We start from the raw sequence: 18,711 nt of genomic DNA, 5'->3' as shown, positions 1-18,711 counted from the left end.
AGAACATGACGCGAACACAGACGACCAGACAAAGAATGAACAGAAACACAGAGACTAAATACACACAAGGGTGATTAGGGGAAGTGGAAACTCATGGGGAAACAGCTGAAACTAGTCTGACATAACGAGACAAAGGAAGCAAAGCTGTCTACATTGACATAGGACACAGACCTTCAAAATAAAACAGGAAACATAATGAAACACAGACCTGACAACATGAACTTAACAAAAGACATGCAGACATGAAACACACGAAGGGCAAGGGAGACTTAACACAGGGGTAGGAAGACACAGGGGGAATCTAATAACTAAGAACTGTAATGACAACTTAGGCATAATAGGAATGAACTTAGAAAACAGGGACTTAAAGGACTTAAACATAAAAATAAACTAAAACTCAAAATGCTGGGTTAGAAGATCCAGGATCGTGACACATTCAGCATGCGGAAGAAGGCTACTCCAACCCAACTGTCCTCGCCATTTCCTGATTCCCTGCTCCAACAATCAGAAATACCTGGATAAATGTCTCATTTTCCAGGGATCCTGAAAACTATTAAATATTTATTGCATGCAAAGAAGTCAAATCATGATTTTCCTCATTCCTACTTAAATTTGAGTAATTTACAGTTTCTAGTTAAAAGGCACAGCAGTTGCTAAATTTTGGACCAATTGCAAATGTGAAAATGTCTCTTGACTTATATATATCTCCATCTTCAGCTAGATAACATAACATCCCTCAGGACAATGTGGAATGTAGCTATTTTGTTGTGTGAATCAGTTTCCCGTCCCCTCCAATATCAACATAATGCAGCACATTCTCATTCAACCACTGAGAGGTTTGGTGCCCGAAGCTCCTGAACTGCAACTGATGTAAGTCCAGTCTGCTTATTATCTTGGTCCCCACCATGACTCAGAGAGCCATGTTTGCTGTTTGTCTATACGTACACTTGCACAGAGTTTTTGAAGGAACTCGGCTGGTAGGTTGTTCCAAACATCTTGGAGAAGTAACCACAGATCTTCTGTGGATGTAGGCTTCCTCACATCCTTCTGCCTCTTCATGTAATCCCAGACACACTCAATGATGTTGAGATCAGGGCTCTGTGGGCGCCATGCCCTCACTTCCAGTACTTCTTGTTCTTCTTCATGCTGAAGCTTGTTTTCAAAAGCCTGGATCCTTGATGGGAATGCATCATATTATGGAATTGGGAGATGTGGAAAGGCACCATCAGTGCTGAAATATTTTGGCAGATTTTAAAATGACATATCCCATTTAGATGATGGCTTTTTGGGGGGTTGCATACTTCAGCAAGACAAAGCTAAACCACAAACTGTATCTATTACAACACCAGGGCTCTGTGGTACAGGACTCCAGGTGCTTAAATGGCCTGTCTGCTGTCCAGACCTTTCACCAACTGGAAATGTGCCGAAGCACATTACAAAAATAAACATATGACAAAGAAGGCCAAGGGCTGTTGAGCAGTCCAATATCAGATAAGAATGAAACAATATTCGTCAGTTGCCAAAAGAAGAGGGGATGCTGCACAGTGGTAAACATGCCCATATCCCAACTTTTCTCAGATGTGTTTTTAAATTCAAAGTTAGCTAATAATAATAATAATAATAATAAAATAACACTCCCACAAAGCGATATGGGGTAATAATATGTGAGAACTGATCTTAGGCCTAATTCTTTTAAATGTGCAGTGCTAATGCAGTGAAACAGTCACCCCTTCCCGCTATTACAAACACACTTTATATCCATCCAGTGTCCAGATGCACTACACATTATTTTGCTGCGAATTTACAATAACCATGATGTTTGCAGATAGTTTAACAAACAACTGTTAACCTAAAAAAAACCCCATCATTTCACAGCTTTATTGACAAGTTTCCAATCTGTCTCACAAAGGTGACAAGTCATTGTGATTTGATGTGATTTGCCGTACTCACTGAGAAGGACATGCAGAGAGAAAACCATTGTTAAAGGCTATCAATAGGACAGGAAGACTTTGATCACATCTTTGAGGCACCCAACCGTACAAAAAGGCCGAGTTTCTCCGGAGGAGGAAAGTATTTCACTTTGAAAGCAGCAGACCAACAGAAACAGCAGGTTTGTATTACAATAAGTTTTGACCCGTTTCATGCTGCTGTTTGTTGTCTGTTCAACAGGATGGCTACTCAGGAGGCTTATGAAGTTCTCAGAGGAGGATGTGCGGGTCTGTGAATATCTGTGTGTGTGTGTTTGTGTGTTCAGTGAACTTCTGAACCTTTAGATGCTGTTCATACAATCACTCGACGAAAGCCACCACCGCTGTCACATTTGTACTTGTGTGAACGAGTGGCTGTGTGTGAGAGTTGAAGGGGTTGGATGATATTGACATGAAAACAAACTCACATGAGTGGCTGAGTTACTGATTACAGGTGATGTTCACTTGTAATTTGTTAAAGATAAGACTCCCGTTTTCAGCACAAAGTCCTACGCAAAGGGACAGTCTGCCTTCCACCGCCATCCCTCAGAGGACCACTGCTGGTTGTCAGGTAAGTGCACTTTTTTTTTTTGAGACAAAATAGTTGCGTTGATCTTTTTGGGGCAAACTCTGGAAACAAATCAATGCACTGCAGCTAGACACCTTTTAGGATGTTACTACCTGAGACAGTATCTAGACAACGTTAGGGTTTTTTTTCCTGCTCGTTATCTTGTTGTGGCTTTTCAGGTCTTGTGCTATTCCATTTTCTACTGTCCTGGATTTCTCTGAAGCACGGCAGCATCATGAGCGTAGAATCCAAGAAAACACGTGAGGCATGCTGCTCCAAGCTTAAGGTCAGAAACCCTCACTGCTTTAATGACTGGAAATTTAAATGTAAACGTGAATGAGCCAAAAGCCAAACCTGTGAAAGTTCATGTTACTGTAAAGCTGCTTTTATCATCTTTGTGGTATTCTTTGCAAAGCAGAGTTAGAAAGCAATCATTAAATCAAACTTTCAGTTTTTTTGTTTTTTGTTTGGGGGGGGTGGGGGTATATGGCTGTGAGATGTTTTAATTAAATGCCATTTACTGATGTTTACTGCCCCATTTTATCAACAATGTGACAGTTTAATAGTCCATTACAGGCTTATTTGATTTATGTTACATTGCACATAACAGACTGCAATTTAGAAAACACAGGGTACTAGCAGCTCTAAAGTAAGTTGATAATGCCTGTTTATATGAATATTGATTTTGGTGTGTTTCTTTGCTTGTTTGCATTGTGTTGTTTTCAACAAAAAGTCACCAGCACCCCTTGGGAAAGACTGAAATGTCCCCGAACTGTTTGTGATCATTCACAGTTTGTTCTGTGACCTTCAACTTGAGTCCCTTTTCAATCATTAACGATCTTACTGTCAAACGTAAAGCTGGATGCAAGGCTTGCATTCCTAAAATAAAAATAATAATTGATTCATGGCTTTTTGTCAGAAGTCTTCAAAAAAACAAACAAACAAACAAACAAACAAAAAAAAAAACGAAAAACCAAAATGAATGCACGATGCTTTTTTAAGGAACAAATTGCAAAAAATTTTTTTTTAAAAATGCCCGATGTAGTAAATATGATGCAAATTTTAATATTTTTTACATTTTGCCAGAAGGCTCAATAAACACTCCATTTTCAATTTTCTATCAATTATTTTATGGTACAAAGGTTTATGGGGTTCAATTCGGCGACCGTGGCTCAAGGGGTTGGGAAGCGCATCTGTCGCCGGTTCAATCCCCAGGCTCTCTGTCCCAGCCGCCTACTGGTGTTGGCCAGAGGGGCCGATGGCGCAATATGGCAGCCTCGCTTCTGTCAGTTGTTGTGGCTACAACCGTAGCTGCCTCCACCAGTGTGTGAATGTGAGAGTGAATGAATAGTGGCATTGTAAAGCGCTTTGGGTGCCTTGAAAAGCGCTATATAAATCCAATCCATTATTAGTATTATTAATTCAGTGAGATAGTTAAGAAAAGAATGTGTTCAGTGATTAACTTTTCATCAAGCTGGATACATTATATTATGCTAAACACTTTTTTAAATGTAGAACACAGTGCACATCTATAGCAAAATGTTTGCTGTCTGTTTAACATTTTACAAGTTATGGGTTTTCTTTTTTAGGGTTTTTTTTGTATTGCAACCAAAAAAGAGGCTTTTTGGCTGGAATACAAAGAGAATTGTTTCTAACATTACCTAAACTGGTTGCAAAGCTTGCATACATGTTCTTATATTTGTAAAGAATATACTTGCTCATTACAAGAAAAGATATTTCTTAGAAAGAGGACTAACCAATCTAACTGAAAGGGATTTATCACCAATGGTCTTGGTCTTGATTCGTACTTTGGGTAGGTAGCTAGCGATTGTTAGAAACAATAAACAGAGTTTGTCTAGTGCTTAATGTTTTACCCTGATGGGATCAATAGTGGGATCATCTGTTACTCCCAGTGGTGTGTGCTACAACTTTGACAAGATCAGTTCAGGGAAGATGATTAATAAGTGATGGATTAGTGTGGTGAGTTTTTAAAATCTGTTGTAACCACTCTTATTCTGGTATCAGTACTCTAATCCCATCAAATGTCACTTAATGTAAATCACTGGTAAAAGCATTTGTGAAGTGCTGTGGTTATCTTTAGTGTGTGAGTTGATTCTATTATGGGAAACAGTGTCATTCACCTCCCTATAGGTCACATCAGAAGAAGGGATTACAATTCAATCATCCAGGTCACAACAATCATTTTGACTGTTTAAAGAAGTTCTGAGAAACCATTTGGCAGCTCTTTCCAGTAATCCAGTCCAATTAAATCTAGAAAAGCTCAATCTAACTGGTTATGTGTGTTTTCCAGCTCTTCCTGGCCTCCCTGGCATTTGTATATTTTGCCAAAGCCTTTGCTGGAGCTTACATGAAGAGCTCCATCACACAGATTGAAAGACGGTTTGATATCCCAAGCTCCCTGATTGGTGTTATAGATGGCAGCTTCGAAATGGGTATGCGCTTTTTTTTTACTGAATGCAGCATGTTAGCATTATGGTTTATATCAACTACAGGAATTTATCTAATTTATTGACTACAAAGCACAAATTTCAGGTTATGTTATATTTAAAGCAAGATAAGCAGACTGCTGAACTCTCATGCCTGGCAAAGACTGTAGCTGTTCATTGATTCATTCCATAATCATTCTTAGTTATTTTTAATTCTTCTCTACAGGCAACCTGCTCGTCATCGCTTTTGTGAGCTACTTTGGTGCCAAGCTCCATCGTCCCAGACTGATTGGAATTGGTTGTCTGATCATGGCTGTGGGATCCTTCCTTGTAGCCCTGCCTCACTTCTTCCAGGGACTGTCAGTACAAAGTTTCCTTCTTCTTCATGAATATAACAATGAACCAATCAAATAATCAGATTACTAAGAGTTATGTTGAGCTCCCAGAGAATAAAGACTGGAAATGTTTGATAAGATTCATAAATGCCCAAAAGCTGTAATCGCATAAAATGGCTAAAAGTGCATGTGTGTTCTATAGCATCCAAGCAATGAAGGAGTATGTGTACTTACATGTTTCACAATTTTCAGATAATACTTTGAATATTTTCCAGGTATAAATATGAGACCAGTGTGTCTCACAAAGCTGCTGTCAACAGCACTGAGACCATCCTGCCCTGTCTGTCCAACCACAGCATGACTGATGCAGATGACACACTTGATGCAGAGACCAAATTAGGTATTTAACAGCCACATTCCCTGCAATGGATCAGAAGTAAGATCACTCAAGTCTGAAATAGACTGTTTTGGGGTGATTTTAGTCATTTTTCTGTTTTAGATTTTATACACTATTCCGTTCATGATATGCACAATGTAAAGTCAAGTTTCTCCCCCCGCCCCACAGAGTGTGAAAAGGCTGCTGGTTCACCCATGTGGATCTATGTATTCTTGGGAAACATGCTGCGAGGAATTGGGGAGACTCCCGTCATGCCACTGGGAATTTCCTATCTGGATGACTTCTCCAGAGAAGAGAACACCCCTTTTTATTTGGGTTAGTCATCATTCACGGTTTTGCTGTCTTTCACTTGTATTTATTATTTTATCCATTTTTCATAACTGCTGTATCATGAACTTTGACATATTACCCTCTGTTTTTTGACATTTCTTTGACCTTGTACTCAATTATCCCTTGGTGTTTCCTCACCTACGGTGGCCCCTAGAGACAAAGCACGTACAAACTAAAAAACACATGCAAATTCCAAAACACATGCAAACTCCAAAACACGTACAAACTCCAAAACACTTGCAAAATCCAAAACACGTACAAACTCCAAAACACTTGCAAACTCCAAAACACATGCAAATTCCAAAACACATGCAAACTCAAAAACACATGCAAACTCCAAAACACTTGCAAACTCCAAAACACATGCAAACTCCAAAACACGTACAAACTCCAAAACACTTGCAAAATCCAAAACACGTACAAACTAAAAAACACATGCAAACTCCAAAACACTTGCAAACTCCAAAACACTTGCAAACTCCAAAACACTTGCAAACTCCAAAACACATGCAAACTCCAAAACACTTGCAAACTCCAAAACACGTACAAACTCCAAAACACTTGCAAACTCCAAAACACGTACAAACTCAAAAACACATGCAAATTCCAAAACACAACGGAAGTGCTCCAGGATGCTAGGGGCAGTGTTGAGCTTTTGTTATCTAGTAACTACACAAGCCAGGAAGTTCCAATGACCGGATTTGGGGTTTGCAGCCTTAAAGGCCGCATTTTAAGGCCGATTATGTTACAGCGACAACAGAAGGCTTTCCCAATTCAAAGGCTGCTCGAAATGCGGCCCTCAAATGCGTCCTTAATTTCCCTGAATTTTAAGGATGGGTCGGTGTAGCCTTCATGGCCCAACATATCCCAGACTTCATAGTGCGGTGGTGGTGTGGATAATTTTGCCGAAAAAAAACGGTGGAAGCGGAGCGGAGGAAGAGTAAACTTTCAGAAGTAAGTACTGAATATTATGTCACTTATTTATGCGCAAATATTTTTTTAATGAAGAACATTAAACCATTATTGTTGGCCACATGTCGGGAAAGTTATGTGACATTAGCGATGTCTGTACTTTCAGAATTAACTTGGTTTTAAAGCCTTTACTTTAAAAAATATATATATAGTCGACCTTAATCTTACAGAGATTGTGATGATTTTGTGGATAATTAAAGTCAGTCATATATCCACAAACACAACAAGCTGAAAGTCAGTGATGCTGCTCGGTTTGCAGTCCTGAATATCACGGCACAAGCAGGATCCACTGCGCTGTTTAACGTGTGTTTGAACGAGCTGCCGGTTCACTCGTTAAGCTGAAAGAAAGATGCTTTAATCACAGGAGTCACACATGTGTCCACTGCACCATCTGGGAACTCTTCTTGTTTCGTAATAACACAAACACTAAATCCTCCTTCTTTTGTGCTGTTTTGTAGCAGTGTGTACACCTGAGACTGTCACCTGTCTGTCTGTCCTGCACTCTCTCTCTGTTTCTTTCTCTCTGATTGTGTAATAAAAGTATGAACATGTGTTTATAAGTTACACTTGTGTTTGAATCCTGCAGCTTATCACACATTTGATTTCCATGTGTGACGACTGTAAGTGTCCAGAGTGAGGACAGACTGAGGGACCCACTGCTGCACATCATCTGTGAGGCTTTGCACCCCTAATGATCCACCAGGAAAAACTCAACAGTGTGTGAGGAAGAGGAGGAGGAAGAGCCAGCAGCAGCTGACAGATGGAGAGAATAGACAGACTGTTCCCTGTTTGTGAAGGACTGCTAGGAAAGTTTAAAATAACTAACTGTCTGTCCTGAATCAGTCTTATTAGGTAATGTTCAAATAATTTGATCATTCCAGTGTTTTCAGTGTGGGAGAAAGTACTCAGGGCCTTCAAGTTACACACTATGAAAGGCAGCAACAAGTGTAATATTCAGAAACCTAAAGTATGTATCAGCAGCAGAATGGAGCTAAAAATAAATGTTTGTTCCAGTTCTATTAAGCTTTGAGTATTTTGGATTAGTAGCACTGCTGTGTTTGTTGCATCATATTGCTGTAATTGTTTATATGCTTTATATATTCTGAGGTAAGTTGATCTATAGTGTTACATCATATTCTATAAGGATGTTATGTGTTTGTAGACTTTCTGCCCAGTTTGACCCATTTAGCAGAAGCCAGCCTGTTTAAGGCTCTGATATCTATTCTGTATGACTTAAAGCAGTTATGACATGGTCTGATTTTCTCACCCAATAAAGGAATATTTAATATATCAGTCTACTCTTCATTTTATCAGAAACAGTTATCACAGCTTGTACATTTTCTTTTTATAAATATATGGGTCATTCCTACTATTCGGTGCCATTTCAGTGTGATCACTCTTCATCAAAAAATACAAAATTTTGAATTATTTTAACATTTCATCTAAAAGAGGGATTTTCAACCTATAAGAAAAATGTATTGGTCCAGCTAAGGATATTATATTATAATATTTTTTAAAATCAGTCTTTACCCATGACGTGCCAAATGTCCACCCTGTTACAGGACATTCAATTTTCTATTAATAACTGTTTTGAATACACAGTTATAGTAATATTTACATTTTCTAAAAGCTACAATGTCCCTTTTTAAAATCTGCAAGGAAATTTCAAGGAAGTATTTTAAACAAGCATTATATTGAAAGAAGACAGGTTCAGTTTTAAGACAGTGTAATTTCAAAAGATTGTTTTTAGATTCAAAGGGAATATAAAAAAAAAATTGGCTCCATTTTTAAGTAACTTAATTTTGCTGATTCATTCCCTCCCAATAACCAAAGAGACATGCATTATGTTTGTTGATTTGATTTAATTAACAAAAGAAACACACAGGTAACAGGGTGGACAGAGGAGAAACAGGGTGGACAGGAGGTAACAGGGTGGACATAACATCAGTGACAAAAAATACCACCTTAAAGAAACTTTGAACACCTTCACCATGCCCGTCCAACCAACACAGGTAGATACATGTCCACATTAAACAAGCAAATTTTCACTGTACACCCAACATAATGAACATTTTTCTCACACATTTTACCTATGCAACAGACCAGCAACTCCAGTTTTTTTCAAGGAAATCCCACACTTTCCTCTCCAGCTGAACTGACCTCTTATTCAAAGGTGTTGGTTCTTTCATCAGACACACAACCTGGTCATCCCTATACCAGGTTATGTCCTCACGTGGACTTGGCCAGTGGAACTTGTTGGTCCCGTTCTTGTGCATGCATTTCACTTTAACATCCTCTTCAACCTCCAGAATGATTCCTGGGTAGGGTTCACCATCGTAGTTGATAATGCACCACTGACCAATATGATCTTTTGTGATGTTCTCAGGCTGGGTTGGTCCCTCAGTGCAATGTGGACTTGCCTCTTGACTAAGGCTTATCTCCTTCAGGCCATAGCATTCACAGTCCAGTACACCTTTGTCTGCCTGGCAAAGGCAGGTTATGTCCCTGTATTTTATTGTTCCTGGAGAGAAACTGAGTACTTGGTGGATTTTCATGGTTCCTTTGACAGGCACAAGTGTCGGTCCATCAATAATTTCTTTTACTTTCCTCTCAACATCATCTTCTCCCACAAAAAAAAGTTCCACTGAAGTGCCCATGTCTCTCAGCTTGTGAAACATAGCTTCTGCGTTGGGGATATCTCCTCCATGGCGGACAATTGTGTCAGCTGACCTTTTAAGGGTGGCTCCAATACCATCTGGAGCCCCCTTTCCATGGCTGGCCTCAAAAAAGTTCCAGCTGATGTTTTTGAACCCTTTTTTGAATGGCTCTTTTGAGAGCAGGTAAAAGTTGCCCTTTTGTTTGTATTGTGTAGCTGGACCATCGCTGAAGACATGGAGGTGTTTGATAAGAGGGTATCTTTCTCTGATCATGTCTAACACAGGGTCAAGATGGGCCCATATCGCAGGGGGATCATGCCGCCTGGAAGGTGAGATAGAGCAGAATGTTACTGGTGACTGTTCAGCTGCAGTGTACAGTACTCCAGTATGTAGGGTTGCCTGCTGGTGTGACCCTCCGAAGTGGACTGCTTGTACTTCTTGAGAATACTTACAGGAGTAGTTCTCACTAAAATCTACATGTAGCAGACATTCATCGTTTCTCAAATTTTCTCTCAGTTGTCTGTAGGCCCTATACTGCCATCGGATATTAAAGACGTGCCGCCTAAATCTGAGTAGTCCGTCATGAAATTCCCCTGCAAGTGCATCCTCTGTTGTCATGACAGTTGTCTTCACTGTAATTGTTGACTTTTTACCAGATACCTCTCCATCATTTAATTTTTCATTCTCTTCTAGAGACCACTTGGTAAAGGCTATCTCTGTGTTGTTAGGAGGTCTCAAGAGTGTGTGTGTTGTACTGAAACAGTCTTTGCACTCACCGTATGCACAGACTTTGGATTTAGCATCACACATTGTTGCATCTACCATCTCTTCAATGTGTTTTGTTGCTGACAGACCTTGGACGTACAGGGCATTGGCCATGAACTGTAAGTTCTCATGTGTCCTGCACTGACAGGTTTCACGATCAGCTTCTGTGGGCACCACAACCCAAAATGGTCTTAAGGTGCAGAAACAAGAATATGAGACCTGATGCTCAGTTTCTGAAAGAAACTTATGGTGCAGATTCTTCAGTGAATCAGTTAGCAAACGTTTCTGTTTTTTTATTTTCTTTTGAGTTACAGTTTGCTTTCGTCCTGTTGTCATCCGACTGACGTCATCTCTTAAGAAGAAGGCCTTTATTTTCTGCTTGCAATCAACTGGTAATCTATTGCTTTCCTTTCTTTCAAAGGTTATGAGCCCTCCATCTTGTCTTTGACCACGCTTTTTTGAAAAGCCTAGAGCTGTCTGTGCAGCCCTCTGTAGCCTGTATTTCTTTATAATTTTTCCTATTGTCGTTTTTGCAATAATTTGCCTCTCTCGTTCCTTTTTGGTGTTTTTGTATTTATTCCTGATTTCCTCAATGATTGATTCCTGCAGTAATAGTCTTTTCCTAATTGTGTTGCTAACTGTTTCATGACGCAGCAGTGCATCCACTTTAGAACGTGGGGATTTTTTTCCCCCACCCAAACGCTGGCACCTCTTCTTGTATTTTTCTTTTTTTCTCTTTTCCTTTTCCAACAAGGCCTTTAGCTCTTTAATTTCATTCTTGAGTCTCCTTCTTCCCTGTCTAATATTCCTTCGTCCAACAATGTATTGCCTACAACACAGGAAATATTGTCACAATTATTATATATATATGTTTAGATAAATGTTTAGATACAGTATAAGATAGACGTTGGATATTATATGTTTATAATGTATTAGGCAGGTAGACTCTCTCTCTCTCTCTCTCTCTCTCCCTCTCTGGCAAAATCACGTTTTATCATTCAAATACAAAATCTACCTAATCAGCAAAGCATTGAACTGTCAACTCTTCTTCTAACCTTGAGGGTCCTGGTTGCGGGGCATTTTCTGGCTCTAGGGAATATTCTGGACTTAGGGGAGGAGTATTCATAGCCTCAAATTCTGTCCTGCCTTTGGCACTAGCCCTCTGCTTTCTTTTCCTTTCTCGCCACTGCTTTCTCTGTGCTCTCTTCTGTCGTTCACTGAGATCTGCCACTTTCTTTTTTTTCCCTTCCTCTCTGTCCTTTCTCCACTTCTCTTTCTCTTTATTGAGATATATCTGTCTTCTCTCAGGGTCAGCATCACGACGTGCTCGGTAGCGCCGCTGCTTCTCCGCAGCAGACATTGGTGCCATTCCCTGAAAAATGTATACTATTCAAAATCTTCTAAAAGTATATATATACAGGTTAATAATAATTACCAATACACACTTGTATAAATAACCCTAAACACTAAACTTCTATCATCTTACGTCCCCCCTGTTACCATGTGTCCCCCCTGTTACAGTGCATAGCAATAACAGGGGTGACGGTAACAGGGGAGAGATTTTATGCTAAACTTAGCCATTACTACTAGTATGATGAACAACAAGCTAGTACATGGTGACCACTAAGAACCATTTTTAACATGTTTATTAGCCATATTATAAAAATTACAAAAAAAAAAATTGTTTCCACTATTAATAAGCGGAACAGGTTGGACGTGTTATGCTTTGCCACATTACAAAATCTTGCTAAAACATTGAAAAAAGGGTTGATTAAAGAGTGGTACTTACTCGTCTTCTTCTTGAAAGTTTTCTCTCCAAAATATGTTACACCCGGGAGTGTCATGTGACTAAAAGAATAATCAGGTGATGTGTTCTATGGAATTCTTATCAGAGTAACAGGGGTGACAGTTGATTCAGGGACACAACATTTTTTAAAGATTTCAAGTATTAAACATGCATTAATAATAAAAAAGAACATTTGATGAGGAACATTAGAAATAAGCCAATCCAGAAATGATGAAAAATCTAGATTTTTTTTTTTTTTTTAAGTTATATTTGTAACTGAAGTCGAGCAAGCATGACTGGGGACATAGTACTTTAGTGACTTGTGCTAAAATAAAAGTAATTTACTTTTAATGTATTTATCCTGTGTATATATCAATGTGTTCTATGGTAGAGGGGGGTTAAACATACAAGAAAATGGTTTAGAAATAAGCATTAGACAAGTTTTACACTAAATATACCATATTATGTCATTAGGACTCAAATGGCACCGAATAGTAAGAATGACCCATATGTAAGCAATGAGCCAAATTTAGTAATGCCAACATACTGAAGGAACAACATTTGTCTCTTATATATCATACACCTATATATGCACTGTCAAAGATACTTGTCTTTGAGTGAAGATTTAAGGTGATAGGACATATAAATAACTGCAACTTGAATCTGTACTGAAGCTCAGTATTTGACACAGAGTTCATGTTCACTGCTGTAATAGCTAATAATGATTAATATAATAACTATAATATTGGCCATATTATATTTACATTACCAAAGTGATATGACTTTAGTCTCATGAACAACATCAGCTAATTCTTATTTACTAACTAATCTTGAAATAACTGTTCAGTACAGAAATGAAGCCCAAAAATCATGTTTTACTGTCCTGTGGTCTCAGCCCCAGATACTTATCAAATCACACAAAGCTCTTGTAGAAACAAACAAACAAATGAACAAAATATGTTCTCCCTCATTTCTGTCAAACCAAGTTGTATGACACGTTTCCAGCGGTTAGTATCATGGTTGCTAGGCAACCTGGGAAGCGCGACGGAGACTAGACCGTCCCATACAGACAAACTTGCCGTTTATTTTGCAAATCGAGCTCAACACTGCCCCTAGCGTCCTGGAGCACTTCCGTTGTGCTTTGGAATTTGCAAGTGTTTTGGAGTTTGTACGTGTTTTGGAGTTTGTACGTGTTTTGGAGTTTGTACGTGTTTTGGAGTTTGTACGTGTTTTGGAGTTTGCATGTGTTTTGGAGTTTGCAAGTGTTTTGGAATTTGCAAGTGTTTTGGAGTTTGCAAGTGTTTTGGAGTTTGCAAGTGTTTTGGAGTTTGTACGTGTTTTTTAGTTTGCATGTGTTTTGGAATTTGCAAGTGTTTTGGAGTTTGTACGTGTTTTTTAGTTTGCATGTGTTTTGGAATTTGCAAGTGTTTTGGAGTTTGTACGTGTTTTGGAGTTTGCATGTGTTTTGGAGTTTGCAAGTGTTTTGGAGTTTGCAAGTGTTTTGGAGTTTGTACGTGTTTTGGAGTTTGCAAGTGTTTTGGAGTTTGTACGTGTTTTGGAGTTTGTACGTGTTTTTTAGTTTGCAAGTGTTTTGGAGTTTGTACGTGTTTTGGAGTTTGCAAGTGTTTTGGAGTTTGTACGTGTTTTGGATTTTGCAAGTGTTTTGGAGTTTGTATGTGTTTTGGATTTTGCAAGTGTTTTGGAGTTTGTATGTGTTTTGGATTTTGCAAGTGTTTTGGAGTTTGTATGTGTTTTTTAGTTTGCAAGTGTTTTGGAGTTTGCATGTGTTTTGGAATTTGCAAGTGTTTTGGAGTTTGCATGTGTTTTTTAGTTTGCAAGTGTTTTGGAGTTTGTACGTGCTTTGTCTCTAGGGGCCACCGTACCTCACTGCCTAAAATCCTAAACAGTTCAGAAGGCCGCTGTACTCCTCCATCATGGCCAAATCTCAAACTGCTCAATACTTATCTTCTCTTTTCCGCTCTGTTTGCCAGCCTGCATCCATACAGTAGGAATCTTGGGACCTATGTTTGGCTTCATGCTTGGGTCCTTCCTTTCCAAGATTTATGTGGACACTGGATTTGTGAATTTAGGTATGGTATTACAAAAAGTAATTTTTAATATTGTGTAGCAATACTGTTTACCTGCGATGTTAGCAATATCCTGAATGAAGTGTTTAATTAGGCAGAGAAGACTTCTGGTTGACTTGAGCAACACTGAAACTCATTCGTGTCTCAATTTAGCAAAATGTTTTCTTCCATTTGGACTTTCTAACGCAACATGACATTACAAAAGTCAAACCATTTCTTTACTGAGAAATTATGGGTCTACCAGAAGCAAGAGGATTTCACAACACTTCATCCTGTTGACATAGTTGACATAAACTCTTCCTTCACTACTTGGATTAGAGCTATTGACATTCCCTGAGCCAGAGAACTGCCTCCATACTTCTACTAATGACTAAGCTGTTATGATGAAAGGGCTTAGAAGTCACTTATAAAAGTCCTACACATAAAATGTCTGTAATAACCTGCGGTCTTTGCCTTTCCCCTTCTTCCAGACACCATCACCATCACCTATAAGGACTCCCGCTGGGTGGGAGCCTGGTGGCTGGGCTTCATAGTGACTGGCACAGTGGTTCTACTGTCTAGTATCCCATTTTTTTTCCTTCCAAAGTCTTTACCCAAGCAAGGGCAAGAGCAAGAGGAAATTCAAAGCAAAAGCACAGAGCTTGCAACAAAGACCGAGCAGGAACAATTCCTGCCAGAGGAAACCCAGGAGAAAGTCAAATTTCAGGAAATGGCTAAAGGTAATTCACTGCTCAGTAGAGCATTTATCCTAACAGATCTTTAAGAAAGTCTTGTGAAAATGCATAATTTTGTAGATATAACTGCTAGATTCAAATTCCCATTTAGTATAATTTGAGATTATTATTAAATTTTGATCTCAAAAAATCCATCATGAAAAGTATTAAACATGATAAATAGTACATTCTCACTGGGGAAACGAGGTTTAGTAACGAGGTAATTTATGTCATTACAATCAGGCATGCCTTACAAACCCTATCCTGCTAATAGATAGTTTATACAATATTTTAACACAGCAATAATATTTTTATTTTACTTTATATTTACTTAGTTTTATGTGTCTATAAAAGTATTTTCCTCTTCTCTTTGATGTGCTTTGCACTTCACCAGATTTCATTCCATCTCTGAAGCGACTCTTCAGAAACAGAATCTACTCGCTGATTATCCTTGCCTCCCTCGTGGCTGTCAACGGCTTTATTGGCCTGATCACCTTCAAGCCAAAGTACATAGAGCAAGTCTACGGCCAGTCAGCCACCAAAGCCATTTTCCTCATAGGTACGGAGCAAAAACTGGCTTTCATTCACTTTCTGTTTTCTTCACTATGTAGCCCAAGGCAACTGAAACAATGATGTTATTGAAGGGAAGTCTGATTGCGAGTGATAAGGCAGACTGAAAATGCAAGAACTACTCCTTTTCTCTCTCTCTCTGTGTGTGTGTGTGTGTGTGTGTGTGTGTGTGTGTGTGTGTGTGTGTGCTAGAATGTTTGTCAAGTAGCATTTAATTACCAAGTGGCTAACCGGCAGGGTTATTGTTAGAATATGAATTGTTCTATCACCAAACGTTATAAAAACAGTTGGCTGCTGAACAAAACCATTTAATGCAAACAACTTTTGTGTGTACTCAGTACTCTGCGCATGAATGAACATAAATAGACCTGCAAAGTCTGCTTATGGTACATTGCTGCAATTGCAAGAGCTTCTTGCTGGATTGTGAAAACATTATGGAGTTACCTTTTTGTTAAAATAAAACTGGTTCAGAAAATATACGGAAAACTGGAATTTATGCAGTTCCTAAATCCACTTATTTTACTATTCAAGTGCTCCTGTTTATGTGTTACAAGCTGATTTGCAGAACGAATGTTACTATGACAAAGCTAAAATTTTGACACACTGAAAAGGTTGATGTTTATAACATTTCTATCCTTCCTTGTAGGTATATTGAACCTGCCAGCGGTAGCTCTGGGTTTCATCACTGGAGGTTTTTTGCTGAAGCGTTTCAAGTTGGGTATTGTTGGAGCAGCCAGGGTGGCAATTAGTGCTTCTTTGGGGTCGTTTTGCCTGCTTGCCGTTCAGATTTTCGTCCAGTGTGAAAATGCAGAGGTGGCCGGTCTCAGCATGTCATATCAGAGGTGAGTGGAATGGACACACAAGCCTATTTGTTAAGCTAGGTTACACTAAATTTTTGGAAGTTAAATGGTTTATTTTAGTCTTATAAACTAAAAATATGCTCATAAATGTCTCCACTGACAGTGTTAATGTGTCTTTACTTGTCTGTCTGTACCAGAGTCCCTCAAGTGTCCTACAACCCACAGACTTTGCTGTCTCAGTGCAATGGACATTGCTTCTGCTCAGTGAAGCACTGGGACCCGGTCTGTGCATACAACGGCATGACTTATGCCTCACCCTGCCTGGCCGGCTGCCAGACCTCCACCGGAATGGGCAAAGAAATGGTGATGATGGTCTAGACAAACAGAGAGCTTAGAACAGATAAAGATTTACTGTGAATAAAATAAAAAACAGCTCAAACTCACCGACAGACCACAATTAAGACTGATTTTTAACCTTTTCTTCTTGGTTTTTAGGTGTTTCATAACTGCACCTGCATTAATGAGGCAGGACTAGCTGCAAACGCATCTGCAGTGCTGGGCCAGTGTCCCAGGAAGGATGATTGTGACATAAAATTTAAAATCTACATGGCGTTGTCTGTAATTGGGTCCTACATTTCTGCCTGTGGAGGAACGCCAGGATACATTGTTCTGCTCAGGTGCGAGACACAATTTGACTAAAGAACATCTGCTTCTAAGTTTGTGGTTAAGCAGATGTTCAAGCTTTTAGGGGTAACAAAAATCCATTTCTTTTGTGGAGTTCTAGTTTGGCAAACATGCATATACAATATGTACCCAGTGTTGGGAAGGTTACTTTTAAAACATATTCCACTACAGATTACAGAATACATGCCCCAAAATGTATTTTTAATGTATTCCATTATGTTACTCAATGAGAGTAACGTATTCTGAAAACTTGCAGCAATCTTGTATAGAAAACTATTCCGCATGGATATAAAACGGGTCCACGCCGGGCCCGCGCCTCCGAACCGTAGTAAAAACACTAAATATGCCTACAATTGCCATAAATTTTGCCAGTTGATGATTTCTTATTTTTTTTCTCTTTAAATTATCTGATACTATATTAATTGAATTTAAAGTTCCAATCTGATACCACCTTATTGTGTGTTTTAATGCTCACATGTGTATCTGATATGGTATAATTTGGTCAACAATTCAGGTCTATACAACCAGACTTGAAGTCGCTGGCTTTGGGTATGCAGACACTGATCGTAAGAACTCTGGGTGAGTACTAAAACTAAAACCCAACCCACACATCAAGCCTTTAGGGGTAAAATTGTTTTTTAATCACATGTGATTTGTTTTACAGGTGGCATCCCTCCACCTATATATTTTGGAGCACTGATTGACCGAACCTGTTTGAAGTGGGGTACGAAGCATTGCGGTGGCCGTGGAGCATGCAGACTCTATAATGCTAATGCGTTTAGGTACAGTTAAATCTTCATCATTGTGCTTGAATATGTCACTTGTAATGTACCACAGTTTAATTACCTCAATGCAGTGGTTTCTAACCAGTGAAGTGACAATCTTTATATTTTATGGAATTTGTGTACCTAAACTTGTACACAGACAGTTTGACTTGTACAAATATATGTTTTATGTAAACAAAAATGTTTAACATACAAATTAGAGCAAGCAATCAGACAGATGAATGTACTTTACTTTCAGACTTACATACCTAGGAATGATTACTGGACTCTACTTCTTGGCCAACACAGTGTGGGGCTACCTCTACTACAGCATTGTCAAGCGACAGAAGAAAATAGCACTGAAGAATCAGTCCAAAGAAAATGGACAGGAGAGTAATGCAGTGACCAATGGACATGCCAATATCAACATTGCAGACATAGACGACATGGGCACGGAGTGCACTATTTAATGTGTTTTAGGAAGACCACACTATTGTTAAATATAAGTGAATGCCTGAATATTGTGCTGCATCCATACTGGACCAAATATTGGTCATTCTACAGCATCAGTACTTTTCGGAATTAAGCAGTAAACCTTGTTCTTTCGGGTAAAATGTAACAAAGCTCTAAAATGTAACAAAGCTTAATAAAACTAAAATGACACATTTTATACAGTACATCATAGGTGTCAAACTCTGGCCCGCGGGCCAAATTTGGCCCGCAGCCTAATTACATTTGGCCCGCGAAGCCAATACTAAATTATTATTAGAGCTGGCCTACTGGTATTATACAGCTAATATATATATTGTTTAGTATTAAGCTTTGCTTGTTCCATATTCAGTTTTTCAGCAAAACTTGTTTGAGTCCAT

The 18,711-nt window shown here is 38.9% G+C and overlaps 1 protein-coding gene across 1 annotated transcript; it reads left to right on the top strand.

Annotated features, from left to right (window-relative positions):
• Nucleotides 1-2,345: 2,345 nt before the first annotated feature.
• Nucleotides 2,346-18,588, top strand: LOC120735983 (solute carrier organic anion transporter family member 1C1-like). Its single transcript, XM_040035874.1, has 15 exons — nucleotides 2,346-2,538; nucleotides 2,715-2,821; nucleotides 4,847-4,988; nucleotides 5,209-5,341; nucleotides 5,593-5,717; nucleotides 5,883-6,029; nucleotides 14,216-14,314; nucleotides 14,782-15,030; nucleotides 15,419-15,583; nucleotides 16,241-16,436; nucleotides 16,592-16,757; nucleotides 16,890-17,071; nucleotides 17,593-17,657; nucleotides 17,743-17,860; nucleotides 18,102-18,588. Exons 2-15 carry the CDS (start codon nucleotides 2,771-2,773, stop codon nucleotides 18,310-18,312), a joined length of 2,049 nt encoding a protein of 682 aa, XP_039891808.1. The 5' UTR covers nucleotides 2,346-2,538; nucleotides 2,715-2,770; the 3' UTR covers nucleotides 18,313-18,588.
• The last annotated feature ends 123 nt before the right edge of the window (nucleotides 18,589-18,711 follow it).

The sequence above is a fragment of the Simochromis diagramma genome, unplaced genomic scaffold (genome assembly GCF_900408965.1).
Source record: "Simochromis diagramma unplaced genomic scaffold, fSimDia1.1 OVJJ01000816.1, whole genome shotgun sequence".
NCBI lineage: Eukaryota > Metazoa > Chordata > Actinopteri > Cichliformes > Cichlidae > Simochromis > Simochromis diagramma.
This window is presented reverse-complemented; position numbering and strand designations above follow the sequence as displayed.